Below are 22318 nucleotides of genomic sequence, written 5' to 3'. Positions count from 1 at the left end.
TCTTAGATGAAATTGCTTCTTCACCCTCTCCAGAAACCATGACAGGCAATAGAAATTAATAGGATATTAATGCTTTAAAGACATTCACATGTATAGGTTTACCAGGTATCTTTTCGTTCTTAGCATGTCTTTTCCATGTGAGTTGAAGATTCAGGTTCAGGAAGGCCGACAGAAGTGTAGTTTATAGGAGTTAAAGCATATGCTTGAAATCAATTTGTGAAGCAGGAAGCTGATGCACCAAATCTACCACTACCATGGCATAGGAACTACATAATTACACACTCCAGCACAAAGCCTGGTAAGAATGTACTGTTTCAACTCAGAAAAAAAGAAAAAAAAAAATCATTTAACACTTGCATGAAGTAACAGTTTTAAGACTTATGCAAAGCAACAGTAATAGAAGCAAGAAAACGCATTGGACAGGTGTCTGTTGTACAAGCCATTTTCAAAGTTCTAAACAAGTTTATTTCAGATAAATGATATTATTAAACTAAAAGTTACCTACTTGTATAGATTATGATATTGCAGATAAACTGTGTGGAAATATCTTACCTCTTCTCCTGAAAGATAATAAGCTGAAAGCAGTCCACCGACAAAACGAATGTTCACTTCAAATACCGAAATTTCAGCATTCTGTTGAAATAAACAAACACAGTTTTATTCCCTGATACTTTTCTGTATGGTTTTGTTTGGTTGCTTTTTTCTTTTTTTTACATACATGCAGGTATTAAGCTACAACAGCTGTAAATAGCAAAACACACAAGATGTAGGAAAGCCAACATAAGTGAACTTAAGAGCATTTTAAAGTATTTCCTTCCCTTCCTCACATTAACAAAATATCCTCTCCATTATCCTCATGCTGTTTAACTTCTCGTCTCTTCCGCGTGGACATAAGGCATTCTCTAAACCCACACATCGAAGTACTTCCTTGCAGATGATTCAGCGCTCACACACAAAAAGCGCTCTCAGATCCTGTCCCACACTGCCTCAACCTCACACCATCCCTTCTCAGGCGCCGTACGAGAAGTTCTTGATCAGAGGACCGTGTCAAGAGTTCTCCTACTTCAGTCTAAATGCAGGTTATTGTAAAATGGGGGGTAACATTAGAATGAGTTCATTACACATTCATCATAAAAATGTAACCATGAAGCAGATGATCCTTCACGATTACAGTGACAGCCCTTCCCAAGCTGGCCTGGTCTTTACCAATGATAGAGACTAGGTTTGCTGTACTTTTGCAGTATAGATCCAGCCATTATCTATCTCAAAACTCAAAGCACATTCTTCTCTGCCTTTTTAAATTCAAACCTAAATGAAGAACCTGAGTCTCATGATTACTACATTCTCTTGGTCTTTACCAAGTCAGTTCCAATTTTACCCCAACACACAACATTCAATCCACTCAAGAGGCATTCAGTTGAAAAGCTGATCTACCGAAGTTTTAGTTTTTGCTTTTTTTATGTTAATACTACTTTTTATATTTTTGTATTTCTGTAGAAAAATGGTACCTCAGCAGCCAATCTTCTAAGCTTTTGGGCACATAAATAATGTGTTTGACTTTTGTGTGTTCTTGGTTGTTCTTGCTTCTATTGAGTTGTTTTTCCACCTTCTATTTGCTGAAATAAAATACACTATAACTATATTTAATATGAACCAATGCATGGTAGAGCTGTGGTATTTTCTTCCAAAGGGCTTGCAGGCTTTTCTCATTCAGCTAGTTTTTGTACTTTTCCAGTTTAAACGTTCAGATATCAGTTTATGTAGGACGAAGAAGTTGCTCCCTGTTTTCTATGGATTTTATTTTCTAGTAAACTGCCTTTGCAGAAGAAAGCAGCACAAGGTTACTTATTAGAAATATTACTTCATGCTTTTCAGTTTGCAAGGCACTCTTGATGAAGGAAAGGTATCTTTGTCTTTGCCTTTGCTAGACACATGGCAGAGAGCTGTTCAGTGTTTCATCGGCTGTGAAGGTACAGACTTCAAAAAACACTCACAGACTTGCTACAATGCTTGTCCACTTACCCTCAAGCATTTAACTTTTCTCCTCTACAATCTGTTCTGCACCTCCCCCTCTAAAAATTGAGGATATTATTTAATTCACAGAATTGTTCTGATTAATGAAGAATTCATATAGTATGTGTGTGCCTGTGTAGTTTTTTTTATACACACAAGCACAATTCAAAGGGGCAGACAAAGTAAAGCCATCACACATACCTGCCTGTTGAAAACTCACACCTGGCATCACATGTTAAGACTGCAAACCAAAAAAGTTATCTTGCACTGTTCAGAAAAGAACATTTTTCCAAGTTTATTTTAAGTGTACTAAAACTCTGCAGTTTCTCCTCACCCACTGCTCTCCCAATACTGGTCTACTCTTATTCTTTCTGAAAGAAACTACGGGGGGTGGAGGGGGGGTGGGGAGGCTTAATTTCTGTTTCCACAATTAATCTGATATTTCTGCTTCAAAGCGTTCAGTCATTGTCTCACTGAATCCAGCAAAAAGGAGAATGAATTAACTGGAAACAGGTATTCACTTTAACTAGTGCCATTTCTATGCGTTTCTTTTTTATACCATGCTATATAGTAAACCTGGGGAAATGGATATAAAAACATTTAAATCCTCTAGAAATCTGAACTAACTAGACAATACAGCTGTTCACCTGCTAAGCAGGCTATGCATGTAAGAACTCTACATTAAATAAAGAAGTCTACCTTAACTAAATCCAATGCATGAAGCAGCTTGTAAAGAACTGATCTGACTTAAGAAAAGCTGATCTGATCTGACTGAAGAAAGGATGATTAAAGCAGTGATAGGGGCAGCTTCTCTTCCCTGGAGCATGAGCTAGCTGAAACTCCTATATAAATAATATTGTACTTGAGAACCTTCCTCAGAAGTTCAGGTTCTTTCCACTTCAGTCCTGAGGATCGGCACATGCCAAGAACTTTTCTTTGATGTGGGAAAGTTGAAGCTGTAAGACGTAGGTATTAGACAAGGAAATGAGTTAATCAGATGTCCCAGACGCTTATGTTTCCTGTAAGGACTGAATTAAATTACTTTTTGATTTTGAATCACTCAAAGTAAACTGAGTGATATGTGAGCTCAGTATTTTGTCTCCAGAACCTTACATTTTGCCTTTCTGGATTTAATACAGCCACTTAACTCACAAACCATTGCTATCATTCAAGGAACGCAAAGGCCCTTTAAGAAAAGCTCAGTACGTATGCACTGACACGCTTCTGGAAATCAGTTATAGACAAAAAGACGACTTTGAAGTAATGTGAATAAAGATTTTACTGTCGAACCACGAAGATTAATTGCACTGTAATCCTGAACGTTTGCCGATGTGGTGATCTTTCAGGATGTTTCCTGAAGCTAACCATTCTTTTAATGTTATCAGATTTCTAGTACTTCACTTACACACATCTCTGAACCCGTTGCCTCTTACTAAAATCTTTATACAAGCCACTGAAGCAGATGCAATTAATGAAATGGACAGACATTTCATTAATGGCAGATTGAAAGCTGTATGCTTAACACATAGTTATTATTAAAATCATTATGCCACGCTAGTAGTACTCTAAGAAAGCACAGGAATTATAGCAATTTGCAAAACAGCTAAAGAAGTTCTAGAATTTCATGTCAAAAAAACATTCATCTCTACATGGAAAGTTCCTGTGAAGGAATCTGTTAAGAAAAGTACACTTGTCCTAAAAGTAGCAGATTTCTGCTACACCAACTTTACCCTTCCTTCTGGTTTGATTTTTAAAATTTTTTTCTATTACACATTTAAGATGCCACACCCTGATCATTACCCTCTTTTCATATTTTAATCATCATCCACATACCATTTGCACAAATAAGTCTGTATATTTCTACTCAGCAGTCAAATCCTAAGAAATGTTATTTTTTACTTTGCTCACAGATCCAGTTGTACACAAATACCTTATGATCCATTTAACAGTGTCAAAATATATAGGAAAAACCCTCATCTGCACTTCCCAAAGTTTCTACTTTACCAGCTGAAGAGGCCAGAATTATTTTATTTTTTTTATTTCAAGTTCAACCTTCTCTTTCAAACCATCACTGTATCATTACATAGTAGATCTGAGAAGTGGTTGAATTAATTCTGTCGTATCTAACAGAATTTCTATAGGCAGCAACTGGTCGTTCTTATTTTAAAATGACTGCTATGTTCCTTTTGTAAGATCCCAAGTATATAAGATGGTTCTGACCAACTGGATAGATATCATTTCTAATTTTACAGTCTTTTCATTAGTACCCCAATTAGGCTGGATGGCCATGTGCTGTGGATGACAACATATGAAACACCTTTGTTAGTACATGTCTGTGCTAAGCCCTTAGTGTTCCTATGCAATACCATCTTGCTCTGGCTGCTAATTTTGGAGGCTTCCCTTTTTACAAAAGATTCTGAAAGTATGTAGATGCTTGAGAAAGTGATATATATATTGGGAACAACATATTTTTGTTTTACTTCCAGGGCTTTTATGTTAATTGAAGTATGTGAGTAATTTGGTCTTTCATCTTACATTTGACCAATAATTTATCATTCACTATTTGATCTTCTGATAAGTGAATCATAAATGGGAAAGTCCAAGTACTATACAAAACCCAGAGAAATTGTGACTGCTGCTCACTGTACTTGGAGAAATAGAAAACCAAAAGCAATATATGTATCCATTACATGGTTCAAGAGAAAAACTGTGACAACTTCATGGAATTTCATCTAGTTTCCTCCATTAGCTTCTAAAGACAAAATTATTTTGATGAAGAGATGTAACATCTTTTACAATGCTGGCAAGACACGTAACACCAAAGTGAACCTATTTACACATGGTGGAGACTGCTCTTTCTCAAACTCAGGCTATGCAAATACACAAGTCTCTACAATCAAAGGACAAAACAGCTGACTGTTACCCCATTTTGTCTTGACAAGGAGAAATATTAAAATAAGGGTTTTTTTAAGCAAGAGAAGAACCGTAGCTCAGAAACACTCAAGAAGCTGCAGAACGTGACAGGTTTAACTAGTAAACCTATTAAACTACCCCCTTTTAAAGAAAGGGAGGTTGACTATCCCTTAGGAAGCCCCATCTTCAAAAAGCAACAAATGTTACCAAACAGGGGAAAAAAACCTGAAGTGCCAAGAGTTACATTAGCTACTTTGTGTTACTTTGCATTTGTATTTTATTTGCAAACCTATGACAGGGCCAACCTGATCTCGGCAGCACCTCACCAACTTCACTTCCATCACCCTCCTGTAAACCAGCAGGGTAAGTCTACAACTGGTAAACTACTTACTGAAGCTTCAACCAGCTGTGGTTGCATTTAATGTTGAAAGCACTGTTCAAATAACAAAACTACTGTCAGCTGGGCTCTCCTGAAGCCCTTCTCCTATAGGACTCCTTCCCCCAAATCAGTATTTACATCCTTCTGGATCATTTCCTTAACTCATCTTGTTCCTGAAAGTCTTTCTCTCCACAAATTCGTAGACCAAGGCCAAAACAATTTCCATCTACGTTTTCTCATGGGGAGTCACCCTCACTTATAAACACATTTGAAATGCAACCCGATTTTATTTATCTAGTATCAGCTTCCACCTGGCACTCATCAGCACTGGTACTTGCTCTGCCATTCATAATTGAATTGGAGAAAATACTGTGTGCTCTTTATGTGGATGAATATATTCACAATAATCAAGTCACCTTAATCTATATATGATAAAGATCTTACTCTCTTCATTTTTATAAAGATCCAAATAAGGCCACAAATCCTATCAAATAATTTGTTTCAGCCATCTTTATTGCACAGATTCTTTCCAAAACCTTCTTTCCTTCAGTTCTCCTGTTCTTGTCTCATCAAGAGTAATAAAATTTCAGTCACCTCATCTGTATTTCCATCTATTGCTCCTATGTACAAGGAATATAGTGACTCCCCCCATGCCCACATACCATACCATACCATCGCAAACAGCCCGTCTCCTGCAGGTTTACAAGCTGTGCAAGAGAACGCCAGGGACCCTACACTGAACAATGCTGAATAATGTATATAATTCTAGACTAAAAAATGGTCACAAAGGGCCCACATTTCAAGTGAAATGAGAGGAACTTGTAATTATTATTAAATTATAATATCCCCCTGTTGAAGCACGGAAGTTGGGAACAACAACAAATCTTAGCAATTTCAAGCAGTCCAAGAAGTATGATAGAGACACAGAGTACTACCATAGCTCACTTCAAGCTACCATAATTAAACAAGATTTTAATTAATTGCAATTGTGGGGAAAAAGTTTCATTCATATTTCACAAATGAAATTTAGTGGCAGTTTGCTAAAAACCTCAGTTGCTATAGACAAGGGAAACAACTACAGCAACCTTTTTATTGCAAGTGTCAAAGGCTGGTTATTGCATAACATGCTATTTAACCTCACTGAAGTCCCCACATGGCAAACTGCAAGATCTTAAACAGGAACAAAAATAAAGTGTTACTTGAAGGCATTAACGAACTCTCACAGCAAAAGAACTGCATTTAATAACAAATTTGCAGGATCTCCTTTTAGCCCATCAAAATAATTTCTTATTCATAATCAAAACAAAATCAAGTCACTTTGAAGTCTGACATTTGGAGTGCACTAACAAGTTATGTGGCAAACTAGTAAACAAATAGTCCCACAAACTAAAGAACCATTTTCAACTGCTGTCTTAAGCTTCCTCATAGACCCATTATACATTTACTTGAAGTCCATTTACTCACACCTCCCACATGCCTTTTTTTTTTTCTAAATAGGAAAGCCATTCTGTTGCAAATTGTTATATTAGGAAACTTTCTGATTTTCTCACTTAAAGAGAAAAAACACCAAGAAGAGAGCACCAAAAAACCATCTGCCTCCAAGCGAAAACATTAGGTTATAGACTGTTAATTATAACTACAAGTCAATCGTAATACCTACAGTTTGACAGTAGTAGGATCTAAATTTGTAAATGTTCTTATGTAAATGAAACTTTTAAAAGTTCGAAATAAACAATCTGGATTCTAAAAGTCTGTCCTGTTACTGACTGCCACACCACAGACAGATTTGAGCTAAAAGATAAATGCTGGAAGCATTATTAATTAGATTCAAATAATATTTGCTATTCTGGGATCTTGGAAACAGGGTATGTTAATCTATACACGGCAGTAGAGATAAACATCATTTCAAGTTTCTATACTTTTTCCACTCTTTTCTAGTTCCCCAAATAGTAGACACATTACACGCAAAACTTCTACATTTAAAGAAGCTTTGTGTGCAGCTTCATGCAAAGACACTCAAATTTGCAAAGCTAAGTAAAAAGACAGAAGTCAGAACTGGTAAGTAAGCCTTCAAGCTTCAGGGTGGCTTATAGAATCGGGTACAGTGACTGACTGACCTCTGTAAACAGCTTTTCTTACGAGTGCTAGCAGGACACAAGACTGAATGTATCCCTGCCATCTTACTCATTCCCTTCTCTTCATGCAGTTCCTCAACTCATTTAGTACCCATCTTCAAGAGCAAATAATGAAACAGCAACTCTTTCCGAGGTTGACCCATCCTGTGCAGTTAACAAGGGAAGGTATCTGTGATGAGACAGGTAATGCACGATGAGCCAGTGCTCGCACAAAATGTCAACTGAAGTCAACTAAATTACATCCACGTAGATAGAGCTATTGCACAGACTGCTGCCACGTTCACCTCACCGAGCAATCATAACCTCCTGCCATCCTTCATTTTGACCAAAAATAGAGAGGGATGAGGCAAACAAAGCAAAATCCACTAGTAACCAACAGGAACGTTATTTTAGCTTGAATCCAAATTCACCTTTGAGGTATCTTCTGGTAAAAGAAACCATTTTCCTCTTCTCCCAACAAGCACTTTGCTTCCTGCTCTGCACCTTGTTCCCACTCTGGTCCTGCCTGACTACACCCACACCAGACGGCTGACCAGTGGGTCAGGGCATGAATTCAAGCACCTTCCCACATACCATTTAATTGTTAGCACCTTCTGGTATGGTTTGGGCCCCTGTTGTTCCAGCCACAGAATGGCCAGCCACGCTTTAGGACACGACATAGGCCAAGGGCTGTTCCCAGTATGCAGCATGGGCAAGACTGTCCTTTTGCGGGAAAGGAGTTGAGCAGGGCTGAAGAAGAGGGGACGGGTCAGTCAGTCTCTCACCCTAAAGAAGCTGGGGTGTGCCTGGGTGTAGAAGCGAAGCACCATCAATCCCAATACTTAACAGCTCCCAACCCTTCGCTGCCGCGCCACGTGGCTCAGCTCCTGCACCGCTACTGCCCAACTCCTGACCCTTGCGTCCATCTCGTTCGGATCCCTCTTCCAATCTCTCTTCCCAAGGATGGATCCACTGAGGTTCACCCTTCACGCTGCAGAGACCGATAGCTTTTGCCTCCCCAGCGTAAAGCAGAAGTTGGGTGGTGGTACAGAAACTCTTTCAGGAAGCTACGAATGCTCCGTCTGTGTGCAGGTTCTAAAGCAAATGGCGAAAAAATAAAACCAGAGAAGCACGCAGCAGCGCGTAGCTGTAGCTAGGGAAGAGCCAATCTCCCCAGTGATCCCACAAAAGACTGGCTCCTTTTTCCTCTGTGGCAACGCATGGATATAGAACCCGGCCCAGTGCAGCCTTGGGCAGGGCCAGGCGCGAGCACCGCGAAAAGGGTGCGCAGGCCGCAGCCTGTGTGGGGACGTCACGCCAAATCCTCAGCTATATTAACGGAAGAGCAAAGGTGAAGGGATTGAATGGAAAACAGAGCACATGTCCATGACGCAAAGACCATGGATTTAGCCACGGCAAACATCGACTCTTTCCAAAGGTACAAGTATGACTAAATGTCTTAAAATATTGACAGAATCGGAAAATGCAACTTAATTCCTGAAAGACCACTCAGTTTGGCTGAAACTTCAGCAAGGGATCAAATAGGAGGAATTTCAGCAGTTGTGAGAGGAAAAAAAACACCCATTGCAGCGTGGATATCTCAGTTATAAAATCACAGGGCTACCAGCTCCAGCTATAATAAAAATAGCCTAAGCATGTTACACTCCAAAAGGGGAAGCTTCCAAACTTGTCTACTCACAAGCTTACCAAAATTCACAAGTTTGCCGAGAAAAGTGGCATTTACTTACCTAGAAGTTTCCTTCAAAATCAAAACAGTTTGCTTTCTTCAGAAGGTAAACAAGAGTAACCCTGACAACTAATTCATTAAATTGAGGGACTGAAATCTAACACATGAAGAGATGATGCCATTTCCCATTAAGTCATCTTTATTCCATAAATCCTTTTATGTGGATAAACTAGTGCCTACTTTACAAAGTGACATTTGGAAACTTTTATGATCAGGTGATGAGAATGATCAAGTGCTGGCCAAATAGTTCAACATGTACAATGAGTATCTGACTGACATATTACAAACTTCTAGAGAGGGAAACTTGCTTTATCCAGCTGCATTGATGTAGAACATAAGGAGAAAAGATTCTGCTGCAGAATACATTCACAGCTATTTTGTAAAGGACATCTTAAAGAAAACTGAAGACTTAAAAAGCATAGTTCTAAGATTAAATGGAGAGAAAAACTAATCCTTTTTATACAAATAAAGGTCAAACATGCTTCCTCAAAAGCTGATTAAGCAATCACTGCCCAAGAAATGACCAGAAACATCAAACAGAAACACGCTTTATACCACTCAAAAGAATAACACTTAAGGATATGTCAGGGTGTCAGCTGTTAAAAACTAAATCACTTTCATGGGAGAAAGGTTTCTAAAACAGGAGCAAGTAAGAGCGTACAAAACGTTAATGCAGAAAATGTCAAGTAATGCCTGATACATGATAAATGCTTAAACACAAAAGAGAGGGCCCTGCTGCTCTTTTTGTTAAGTAATCTCCACCTTTAAACTGTAAGATACAAATACAAAACGGCATCTGAAACTAGAACTTATATTTAAAGTGGAAAACTACACAAGTACAAGCTGAGTAGCTTCAAGCAATTCAGCCATTAAAGAACCTGACATCAGTTATTAAAGTTGGTGTTGCAGTTATTTATTTTCATTTCCTCGTTCCACTTTGGGAAAATTCATCTACTCGTTACTGATGCCAATGTAAAATTCAATTCTATATGATTATGAAGTATTACGAAAATAATTTTGTGAGGTGTCGAACCGAAGACGGCTATTTACAGGAATATCAGGAACAAGGTATTGTTCCTGATGCGTATCAGTATTATCTGTACAGGAGTTTCGGTAAACCTGCTGGATTGTTGCATTGACCAACTACTGCAATACAAAAATTCAGACATTTTGAAAGACTTCATAGCTTTTAAGCATTACTGAGAAAAAAATAAGTGCCACATAATTAACAAGAGGAGCTGAAATTGTAGGCAAGACTGTCTAGAAGTTTCCAGTACAAAGTATAACAAGATTTACGTAAAACCAAAGACTTTAGTGTTATTAATCTAAATCACTCTAGAGCGTTTCATGATGTTCCTCCAAGTGGAGCTCAGCTCTTCCTTTAAAGTGGAGTTTGCTATTTTCTGTGATGTTTTGTTCTTACATTGTTAAACACCTTAAGAATGCTAAGCTAATAAGACAGGAATTTAGTATTACAAAAATTCCTTCAGGAAAAAAAAAAATCTTATGCACAAGATAAAGTTAGCATGTCATTCAGACATCTGACACTACTCAGAAGCACAGTTTAATATCCTGTATTTACATTATTAATGTAAACATAAATGCACACTAAATTGCTGCTTATATAAACTATATAATATCCACTTATTAACTCCTCCTTCTTAAAATAATTAATTCTCAAGCATGTAAGAGAAGCTAATTAATCCTGACTTTTGCATAATATATTAGAAAGAGTACTTTGTTTTCAGAAAGTGTATCTACCATTACACACGTCAACTACAAGAGCTTTTTAAGTGCTCAGTGTACTGTGCCTACAATGCTTTCCTACTTTACTACACTGATCAGCAGAGGTACTCCATTAGCTCTCTGTACCCAGCAATTACAATAAATAGCCTAGTCCACAAAAAAAAAAAAAACCAAAAACCAGAACCAGGACTACTCAATTTAACTGAAGTTTTACAGAGGTTCTTGCCTGTTCAGGGCCTTTCTAAAATAAAAACTTTAATAATGAACTTTCCTTTCAGCTGCTTATTTACTAGTTAATAGGATGATCTGTATATGCAGCTGTGATGACCTGGTGCCTCACAAAACTAAAGCAGCGTAGTTTGTGCCAACAGTTCAGCCCAACTCACGGGATTCAATTTTACTAGAATACACAAATGAACTTAAATGGTAGGTATGGCGTGTAGCTTTCCCAAAACACAAGTCTAATTTGTGGAAGATTTCACAAAGTGAAAATGTAAAGTGTTTACATAACTAAAACATTACTGCTTGAAGTGTCCCAATTCTTCTACCCGAAAGAGCTAAAAAGTTTGTTGTTGACTTTACAATGGTAAATACTCTATTCCTTTTTCCCTCCTTCAGTCTAGCTTGTTACCTCCTATCTACCTAAATCTCTCAGATTGAAAAACCACATATACGCAGAGCAGTAAGTATATTATGTTTCTGCTTCCTGTCTTGTTTTATCTACCAGTGATCTAAATTCTGTAGCCTTGTATCATGCTAGCAATATTAGAACCCAGTCCTCAGTTGGCCCCTGGAGACTAAACAGAGCATTAAATGTTAATCAGCAACTCTACTTACCACATTGAAATCTAAGTTTTTTTCAACCCACTCCTTGGCTTCCTTGAACTCCTCCTTCATTTCCATGATGTATAGCGTATCAAGGGCATCCACTATTGTTGCTCCTTGAATGTTACCTGCAATACATGAAGAACCAGTGATTTACTTTCCAACAGATGGCTTTTCAGTTAGATCTAATTAAAATTAATTCTAATTTCAAAATTCAATTTCAATGAATCCAATTAAAAATTGGGTGTATAAGCATTCAAGTGGGCAACTAGTAATTCACAGCCTTAACTTTGATTCCCATGCCACAACACAACATTGTAATATTTAAGTAGTTCTTCCACTAACAAAGTTTTAAAGAACAGTTCTGACACACCGCATTTTCAGCCATGATTTTGCATTTTTAAACACCTATGGAACAGTTCACTGTAAAATGTAATTCATGAAAGACAATAAATCTCGATAAATTGAGAAATAACTGTTTCTTCCAGTTTGGAGTGAAAAAAAAATCAGTTGCTTTTTTGTTTTTATACTCAATAATGTGCATAAAGCTTTAAGAAGCTGATAAGTACTGATCACATTTCAGTAAGGAAAGCCGTTTAAGAAGTACCCTCTCTGAAAGACAATTTTTCTGATACTGTGCATCACCATGTAATCTGCACAAGAGAGCATTGGGGGAGCAAAGGCAAACTTGCACACACGTGAATTTCTCAGCTCAGGAGAGACTGCCGGACACCAGTTTTCAGTGCAAGTTCTGGTTGTCTGCAAAAGTGATATCCTTCTACCTCTGTTACAGAGACAGATAAGAGTTAGCCTTCACCTAACGCTGCAAGATGAAGTATCATCAGTATGTTCACTTTGGCATGGATTAAATGTTCATGAGCCTGTACAGAAAGGTTAATATGGAGGGTTGAGTGAGGGAGAAAAAGCCACTCAAACGACTTTCCCATGCTTCCTTCAAATTTACAATGACCTTTTCAAAACACCATTTTTTGTCTAGGAAGAATTTTAATTCCTATTTACTGAAGAGTGTCAATTTTATATTTATGAACTTGGCTCCAACAATCTTCATTATGAATAGAAGCTACTGTTAAGATATACTTTAAAGACGACCCTAGATACAAAAGTAAACACTTAAAATTACAAAATAAATTAGGCTGCAAGGAACAGAGGAAGTCATTAGATCCAATCCCTCTCCCCCAGCAGGGCTAATGACTCAGGCAGATAGCTGACTACTTATTCAGCAATTGATTGCACTGGGCAGATAACAAGACAGTAGCTACAACTAACTTTATTCGAGAACTCGATTATCATCTTGCCTCTGAAATACCTGATGAAAAAGTAAACTTAGTTTTGTAGACTTATCAAGTATCAGAAGTGGATTATATATTTAAGTAGGAAATCCCCTATTTCAGTCAACTCTTGTGTTTACCACCATCAAGGTTTTCTGCTTTCTCATGAAATGGAGAAGTGAATGGAGACCTCCATATAGCAGGATTGACATCACTTTCTTATCTTAAACTTCCAGGTAGAAAATAATTTTCCATTTGTATCATCTTACACAAAGTAATACTTGAGATTATTGTAAAAGTTACTTAGTACATTTAGCAGAACCAGATGCTCTCTCTGTTTTAGCAGCTGCTAATTGCTTATAGTATCCTTTTTGGAACGTTCCTTTCCTACTCTGAAGGAAGTAATCTATATATTTTCCCCTAAATACCCCACTAATAAAACTGCAGCGTACTTTGGTAAGAAGGACATCCTCTCTTCCCAGAGTTTATTTGGAGCTTGGCCACCCTTCTCTCATATTAAAGGAAAAGCATTCCTTTAAACTTGGCTAAGTAACTTGTATTTTTCCTGAGCTCATGAGAAAGTGAGAGTGAGTGTGGAGAACTGCTGGAGGACACGTGCTCAAGAACACCACTCCAAAGGCCCTGGAGTTGTTTAGTAACTCTGTACAACAAAAGCAGCTCCTGGTGAACTTTTACAACTGAGCTCTACTTACAGAAAAATCGTCTATAACTTGATTTGCCTGAGTAGACTGTGATAGGCTCACTGTGCAATGACATTCCTTGTGATAATCTTCTCGTAATACAGCTAACACCACCCCTGAACAGTTGAGCTTTCAATTTTAAGGATTAGTACTTGAGCTGCAACTCACTACTGAGTCAGAACAAAAAGAGGAGAATCCAACCTTACTGAGGAATTGGAGTCACCCACTTCCTATGATCCCCCCCCCAAAATCTGGCCAATATGACCTGCTTAGAGCATAGACCTCTCCCTGCAGGCAGACAGGAGAAAATGGGATAATCTCAGGTAGGTCTTACTTTGTTTGAAACAACTGTTGCTATTATTCTGAAGGCTTCAGAAAAAAGAATAAAGCAATTAATGTGACAATTAAATAGTCAAGTTTGTCTTGAAGAGTTATACTTCAGAATTCTTGATAAAAGAACACAGAATGCATTTTTAAAGTGTCAGTTGAGAGGCCAGAGGTATGACTTGTGAACAACTGCAGTTTACAGTAAATTAGCCAACAGGATAATCCAAACTTAAGAGTGTTAAGGAAATGGTGTAGCTGAGCAACTCACTTATAACCAGTCAGCCAAACAAGGGATGGGGGGCGGGGAGGAAGCAAAAGGAATGCAAAGAAGTTAAATGAACATTTCTTATTATGGAATAAGACCAAATATTTCACAAGCCTATATATGCTATGCTTCTCAAAGCACACCACATAAATTATTAAATACAGTTATCATTCATGTTAGTTCCTACACAATGTTCCCAAGGAATTACACAGCAGTCATAGTCTACAAGAGGCAAAGATTATTGCTAGGTAATTACAATACACACTCATATACTCAGAATATTTGGACAGGAAGACTGTTTTGTTATACATCTAAGGTAATGCTGTATGTTTGATTAACAGTGAGCACTGGGTTACAAAAAGTGCCAGCAAAGTTGCAGTCACCATGGTAGAGTTTCATAGTTGTCCTAGGCAGGAGGAACGTATCACAAGCAATACTTGGAGCAAATCCATACACCTCAGGTAATTACAGATATATTTTGCAGACAATACAAAAATAGTATACAGTATACTCAAGGTAGAGAAAATGGACTTGAAATTCATAAAACATAAGCTTGAAGCGAGTAATTTTGATGATAAGAGATAACCAGATGTACAAGCCTACCAAAGTGAAACTTTATTAGTCTCTCCCGAAACCTCCAGACCAAGTACTCATATATGCTCCATTTTACTTCCTTTGTTGAACCTGCTTCTGTTTTTCCCTCTCCTCCTTACTAACGCTACCGTTTATTCCAATGTAAGTGATTAATAGAGAACACGCTAAATAGCCTACAAGCTATTGTAACTGAAAAGAAAGCAAAAGAAATCAGTCAACGTGAAACTTGGACTACGTGGCAGCATCTACAGAGCATCCTTTCCATTTAAACACTTGAAATCTTTATGTGATTTGGAAGGAAATAAGAAGAACCTCCTGCTAACAAGATTTGTGGATGATTAACTAAGATGACTGATTACCCAGCATTTCAGAATAGCATGATATAAAGCATAGAGCAGTCTAGATCACCTCTGGGTAATGCGTAGTGGGTCCGTTTAAACAACATGCTTTTTAATATCTAACAATGCAAAGGTATGTGCACACAAACTGGAGGTTTACAGTAGAGAACACAGTAGTGCCTCAGGGGTGGGCAGGAAAAGCAGAATAAAAAAAGCCATCAGAGGATGAATAACTTTGTATGAGTTTCCAGGGTGTGACTGTAGGGAGAACTGCTATAGACGACAAACATTAGCACAGCTCTGTGATGGAGCTTATGTGGCCATATGGTTTAAGAACCACAACTGGCTGATGGCCAAACTGTTTGGAGGGTGGGCCAAGAGAAGCTTTTATTTGTCTAGTGCAGGCTTTTAGACATGGCTTATATTTTGGCCAGAAGAGTCTGAAATAGAATACAGCCAGGATGCCAGAATCAATGCATGTTGGTGCACTTAAATAGTTTGTTTACAACCTTCCTCCCATCCCTTGTATACCAAGTTTGGGGTTTGGTTCTCCAGAACATCCACATTCCTCGCCATCAAATATATTTGGAGACAGATATTTATACACACACACGTATATATGCCTACGTATATGTGAAACAGATGAAGATTTGTGATCTGGAAGCATATCATACAGAACATTACACGGAGGAAAGTTTCAGACATGTGTCCTAGTGCACTGCCTATAACAGGATGGAAGCCAGGCTCCCTACTCTTCTCAAATTCAACTGCTTTTCTTTTTCTGACTCTGTGTCATATTCTGAATGGAAGGAAACTAGCAAAGCATGCGACAAAAATGAAAGATAAGGAAAGATGAAAAATGAAGTGGCCTCAGGTCATGTTATGCATCAGCTCCCTCACCTATAATAGTTCACCGTCCAACAAGCATCATAAACTAGGACTTCTTGTTCTTGCATGACTGTGGAAGATGAGTAGAATATTGTTTTTTCTTCCAAAAAAAGTTACATTTTTGTGTCCTGATATAAACTATGAAAATTAACATAGGACATTTATATTTGTAATTTTTTTAATACGATGGAAATTCAGCACATAAAAATAATAACGGATGTCCCTTCAAATAAAGTGAAAAGGTTAAAAAATGTTTCCTCTATTATTGTCAGAAGAACTGCTCTTTAGGGCTACTTTGTACTACTGTGGAAAAGAAAATTTTATACATAGCTTTATTTGAATTGCACTCAGCCCCACCCTGATCTTAGACCGTTCATTGTTTTCAGCCAGTGAGGCAAACTTGTGTTGTCACCTTCCCGTTATTCTAAGTTGAAGAAGCTCAAGTTGAAGTCAAAGCAGATGTATTCTATGAAATCTTCCTCCAGTTTGTCATTTCAGACTGAAAATTCCAGCCAAAAATACAGAAATAAAAGCTGTCACAATTTTATCTTAATCTGGCCATTAAGAACAGTTCAGAATTTCTTAACATGGGGAGTAAGACCAGAGACTTTGTAACATTAAATATGCAAATTTGAAAACTCAATCAAGCATCCAATTTTTTCAGGTCTATATGCATATACATTGTACATAAACAACTGAGCTATGTTACTCTCAACATATTCAAGAATACGTATAGGTTTGACAAGATTAACGCTTTGATTAGAGCTGTAAGTTTTTTAGAGCATTGTTCCAAAAGCTGACTCAGATTTTAAAACAGTGTTTTCCTCTATTTAAAGTTCACTGAAAAGGTTCCTATCTGATATCATTAGCAATTTAAAGTGTCAAGAGTGATTAATTACTAAAGTGTGCTATGCCAAAATATGAAACTCTTACTCAAGTACTGGCAACCCCCCAACAACACTAACATTTTTAATTTCAGCCACTATTACCGGCTGGTAAGAGTGGGAAAAGAAACAATACTCTCAATTTTTTTTCACATGTGTAACATGAAACAATGCTGTGATAGTTCTAGAATACTCTTTTAATCTCTAGCATTTTGTACATCTGTGCATTTTAGAGACAGCTCTGGTACCTTTGTATTTACTAGAGCTCGATGAGTTTTTCCTCCATTGCTTGTTTCTTTGCTTTCCATGGAAGCCTTTGGTATCCACCACACTTCTGGCACTCGTGCAGCTCAGCTACGTGCTTCATTATGAAACACCTTCTTTTGTTTGTTTGAACATGCCATCTACTGATTTGATATTTCCACCCCTTACAAAGGGCATTGTTCCCCCACAAGGAATAGTAAATCCTTGTTCATCCCATCTATGCCACTTTTTACGCATCTCCATATATCGTATTGAAAAGTTTTCAACCTTTACTACTTATTTTGAGTTCAAGTCCACCAGTTCTCTGTATTAACTTAGAATTCTGTTTCCTGTGCCACTATGTGCCAGTTTAAATTTCGGTATGTTAGACCTCATTTGCTATTTCAAAGTGCAATTATCATCTGTCAGGGAATCCTTTGTGGGTTCGTGGAACTGCCTGCAGTTTGCCATTGCTGTAACTACCTCGAGTAACCTGTTAGTGCTGCCAAACTGCCACTCTGGTCACTTGCTTTTCCAGCTCTGTGATAAGCGATTTGAGAGCATGGCCTCAGCAGCAATGGATTCTTGTGAGAGGCCAGTAATAACGCCCCAAAATGCTTTTTGGAAATCTAAAAAGACAACAAACTCATCTTCATACTGACCAACTCCTTTGAATAGCAGCAGTTGTGCAGCATGACCTCCTCTCACAAATGCTATGTTGAGTCATTCATCCACATATCTGCTAATGTTATTCTTTAGATGAGTTTCTATTAATTTGGTTGGGAAAGATGTCAGGCTTACTTCCAAAGTTCAGACAACATACTGAAATCCAGAATTCCAAGGAATCCAGCAGCAACAGTGAAGAAAAACAAGATGTGGGGGGCCGGGGGGGATGTTGAAGCTTTTCAATCTAAATTAACATATTGTTTAAATACATGTACAATTCATTTTCTAGAGCTGTATTAATAAACTTACAGTTTAAAAATACACATTGTTGTACACTGCAAGTCAGTTTTGAATACCAATTTTGGCAGGCTTTAAAAATCTTCATACACCTCAATACTCTGTAGAAGAAACTACAAAAATCAGTTCAAAGTGGCAGGAATAGGATCTTGCTAAACTATAGTACTTTGGCTTTGCAGATTGTGAGTATTTATTAAATATCTCATTCTCCCCCTCCAGAAAAGGTCCTTTTTCACTTGCAGAGACTAATTATACTATGCCCACAAGTTACAGTATTATTAAACTGGCAATACCGCACAAGAAATACAGTTACAGATAATTAAAAAAGCCCTTTAGTAACACTCACTTAAGTGCAGAAAACACTTCTAGAAAGAGCTCTCTGCTAGTGCAGCAATGCTCATTAGTTTTAAAGTTAGTACAGAAGGCTTGGAGAGGAATAGCTCCTGGGTTGGGGGGCTGTGAAAAAAATTGGCAAAATTGCGATTTTGCCACTTCCACATTAGGAGGGTAGATGGATAGAGCTCTATTTTAGCAAACATTGTTGACAGTAATCTGAAACTTTAAAGGTTAAAGTATTAAAAATTAACAGCACTTACTCAGGGCCTACTTTCTACCAGGTATGGGCAGAGAACGATTACTACTCACAGCAGAAGTCACAGCAGCATAGGAGACAAGCCTTATTTTGCTAATGCACAGGTATGGTGCAAACAGATGTTTAGCTATTCCAATTCACTTGATAAGTCTAGAAATAGTTGTACACTTCACGGAATTAACTAATAAGAATGCTACAGAGACAACACAACTGATGACTTTTCACTTCTGCCTTTTCAAATAGTTGTTATTGTAACTGAATTCTTTGCAGTTGGAGTAGACTGTGAAGAGCCCACAATAATGTTAGTTACTTGCCAAGACAACATGGTAAAAGCTAAAGTGGCAAATTAAAAGGAAATCAAAACATTACATGGATGTGCTGAAAAGACTTTGCAATGGTCAGAGGCAAGTACGTGGCTTTGGCTTGAAACAGAATTATTTCAGTTTACACATAATTAACTTTTAGAGAAAGGCTGAAACATTTTTAGTGTGCACACATGAGGTGCAGAAGTTGCTTCCTCTCACATGAATATGTCTACAGACTACCAGTCTAAAGACTCCTCAGCTTATCAAATTAGAAGCAATACCACTTGAAAACAACTCTCCACTTTTGTGTCAGGAGAGCTATACTGTCTCTAACCCATACAACATTAAGTGAGCTACAGCATTGGAACCTGCAGTTCCCCACAGTGAGGTACTGAAGTCTCCATCCCATAACAAGACACTCCCAATATATGCAAAGTACCATAACTGCACCAGTTAATGCATAGGAGGGAAAGTATTCAAAATTAAAAAGCTGGCTAATGAAATATGCTATATCTTACTGCTATTAAGACAACCAGAAACTTGTATTTTTTGCAAATTGAGACCTAGAAGCAAGAAGGAAACACAATCATGGCAAGTTGGAGATAGTCATGATGGATGACAGTGAACTGAAGGTCTTATTTGATTTCTGAAGGTTGTGAGGAGATTCGTGGGACACTGGAGGTAACCTATTCTCAAGTAATTGAATTAAGAATTACCTTAAAAAGTAGTCAGCCATTTGCAATCCTTTTTTAAAAAAAAAAAAAAAAAAAGAACGAGAAACAAAGAAGATAAAGAAACTAAGAAACTTGTTTGTCCTTTCACACGGAAAAAAGAGGTTCAACTATTTGACACAAAAAAAAAAAAAAGAAAAAAGAAAAACCAGATCATCCTTTTATTGCTTTATGAAAAATGCGGCATTTGTTGAATTCAAACATGAAGGTACAGATCAGATCTAATGATCTGAGGACACTATTACAGAAACAAGGATTTGTTTCTTAAAAAAAAAAAAAAAAAGAGAGAGATATTATGGATTCAGGAAAGGGTAGCTTATGAGACAGAACTGCTTGCAGATATGCTGCTCTTTAGTATTCCGTAAAGCAATTCAGCAGAAAGATACCTAATGCTTATTTTGATCTGCCACCAAGATCAATAAGAGTGAAGATGTTTCTAAGGAAATCTCCTCAGCAATAAGATCTTATACTAGATGACCATGATGAGAAAGTGGTCTGCATTTAGACTGACTCTGGCTCTTACTCCTTTAACCACAGTTTTATTTTCAAATTCAATGCTTGTCCTGTTTCACACTGAATAGTGCCTGCAGTGACTTACTCTTAAACAACATCAACAGAACTCCTGCTTAAGAATTTCACAAGTCAATACCTCTATGGCTTTTTCTGTGAATCCATGCAATATCATTAAAAACTCAAACCTTGTAAATTTTTATACCACTTCTGATTCCACATGAAACTACATTAAGCACTTTAATTTTCAAGACATCATGTGCCATTTTGTTGTCCTCCAAGAAAACATAGGAAACAGGATTGCATTAGGTAGTTCTTCAAATATTATATTAAATTGCACAACTATCAGTCATCTTAATGAAGATAATAAAAATATTTTACTTTTCAAGAAAATAGAAGAAAACAGAAGCCAGACTTAACCCTGAAGTTCACCCAAACTACTTTGGTTTCAAGCACCCAATTCATGTTTAAAGTTCAGTAACTAACTATGTAATAATCACCTAGTAAAATTGTTTATGTTTCTTCGGGGAGACAAGCAGTGCAGCAACATCAACGTAGATGATGTATTTTCAAAATTATTTTTGTAATCACAACTGCTGTCTCTTAGCAACTTCCAAATATAGTTGAGGATTTGATAAGTGCTCTATTTAGGCTGTTTTAGGAAATGTTTCCACTTCAAACTATCTTTTCCAAACATTCAACAAAATAAGTTCCTGTTAAAATCAAAATAATGTATTGATTTTGTCTCAACTATAGAAATTAGTTCATTTTTCAGCTTTCTGTTTGGAAAACAGAAGCTATTTGAATACAAAGATTGCTGTTAAACAGTTTAATCCTTCATTTTTCTGCAAAACTGAAGATGATGACAGTTCATAGGATTGCTTTTTCATGCTTCCTCAGAATGCTGCTGTTCTTCAGCTCCTATTTATCCAGCCCTATGTCCCACTTGGACATCAAAAAAGTCTTGCCTCATTACACTGGATTTCTGCGGTGTGCTTCTCCTACTAGAACTTTTCAGCCCCATATTTGTTCTACACTCATAACAACTTGGGCGTTATTTAACCATCTCCCATGCAACATTTAGAGGTGCAAATAATGGTTATATTCATGAAAGAGAAAGCCTGATAAGGGAGCCCGACTGACATAGATTAACACATTTTTTAAGGAACAGAAATAAATTCCTGAGGACTGCAGACAGCTTCAGCTACCTTCATGACTGTAGAGTATCTTTTGTTCCTTGTACAGGGTTTCCCCCCCCACCACCACAGGTTTTGTTTCCTGCTTCCTGCTTATTGAATGTGGTGTCAATGAGTTCCAATTCATAGGAAAAATTTACGGCAGGGGAGTATTTAATGCAAAAAACTACATCTTTATCATGCAGCAATGACATGCTTCATTTATTCTCATTCAGAAGGGAATCTATAGGAGTCATTACCATCATTTACTGTTACTTTTTGTACATAACATAAGCAAGAAACACCACACTGCATGACAGAGGGTAGAAAGAACACGTTTATCACCTATAAGCTTTTCAGCTGATTTGCTGTTTTATAGTAACGTCGCTAAGCACAAAAATACACTCTACTCACCAAATAAATTGCTTGAATGTCCTTGCTTAGATATGGGTTTCAGTTCATTTAATCCCCATGCATAACGCTTATAATTATCCCAGGCATGTTTCATCATCTGTAGGGAAACGAAAGCAGGATTGTAATGTTGATTTAGCAAGAAGCCACAGCAAATACTGACTTGAGAATATTCTCAATATTAAACACATTTAATTCAATGCTTAATTAAATTCATGTTGTATGCATTAGAACTATAAAATACTCAATGTAGAATAACAGTGGCGCTGTTTTCTGGGTCACAGTAGGATGGTTACCGTAAGAATTCCATATCTGCCCCATCCACCTCTACCGTTATCTGCATGCTTATGGTCAAGACACACTCA

General features: G+C 37.4%; 1 protein-coding gene across 1 annotated transcript in view; it reads right to left on the bottom strand.

The window, feature by feature from the left end:
- Positions 1–22053, bottom strand: part of MAN1A1 (mannosidase, alpha, class 1A, member 1) — a 110693-nt gene extending 88640 nt beyond the window's left edge. The window contains exons 1-3 of the mRNA XM_010585848.1: positions 21957–22053; positions 11750–11865; positions 553–633 (exon numbers count right to left, since the gene is read on the bottom strand). Coding sequence (XP_010584150.1) covers positions 553–633; positions 11750–11865; positions 21957–22053 — 294 coding nt within the window. The remainder of the gene's footprint in view (positions 1–552; positions 634–11749; positions 11866–21956) is intronic.
- Between the last annotated feature and the right edge of the window lie 265 nt (positions 22054–22318).

The sequence above is a fragment of the Haliaeetus leucocephalus genome, unplaced genomic scaffold (genome assembly GCF_000737465.1).
Source record: "Haliaeetus leucocephalus isolate CR32 unplaced genomic scaffold, Haliaeetus_leucocephalus-4.0 Scaffold130, whole genome shotgun sequence".
Lineage (NCBI taxonomy): Eukaryota > Metazoa > Chordata > Aves > Accipitriformes > Accipitridae > Haliaeetus > Haliaeetus leucocephalus.
This window is presented reverse-complemented; position numbering and strand designations above follow the sequence as displayed.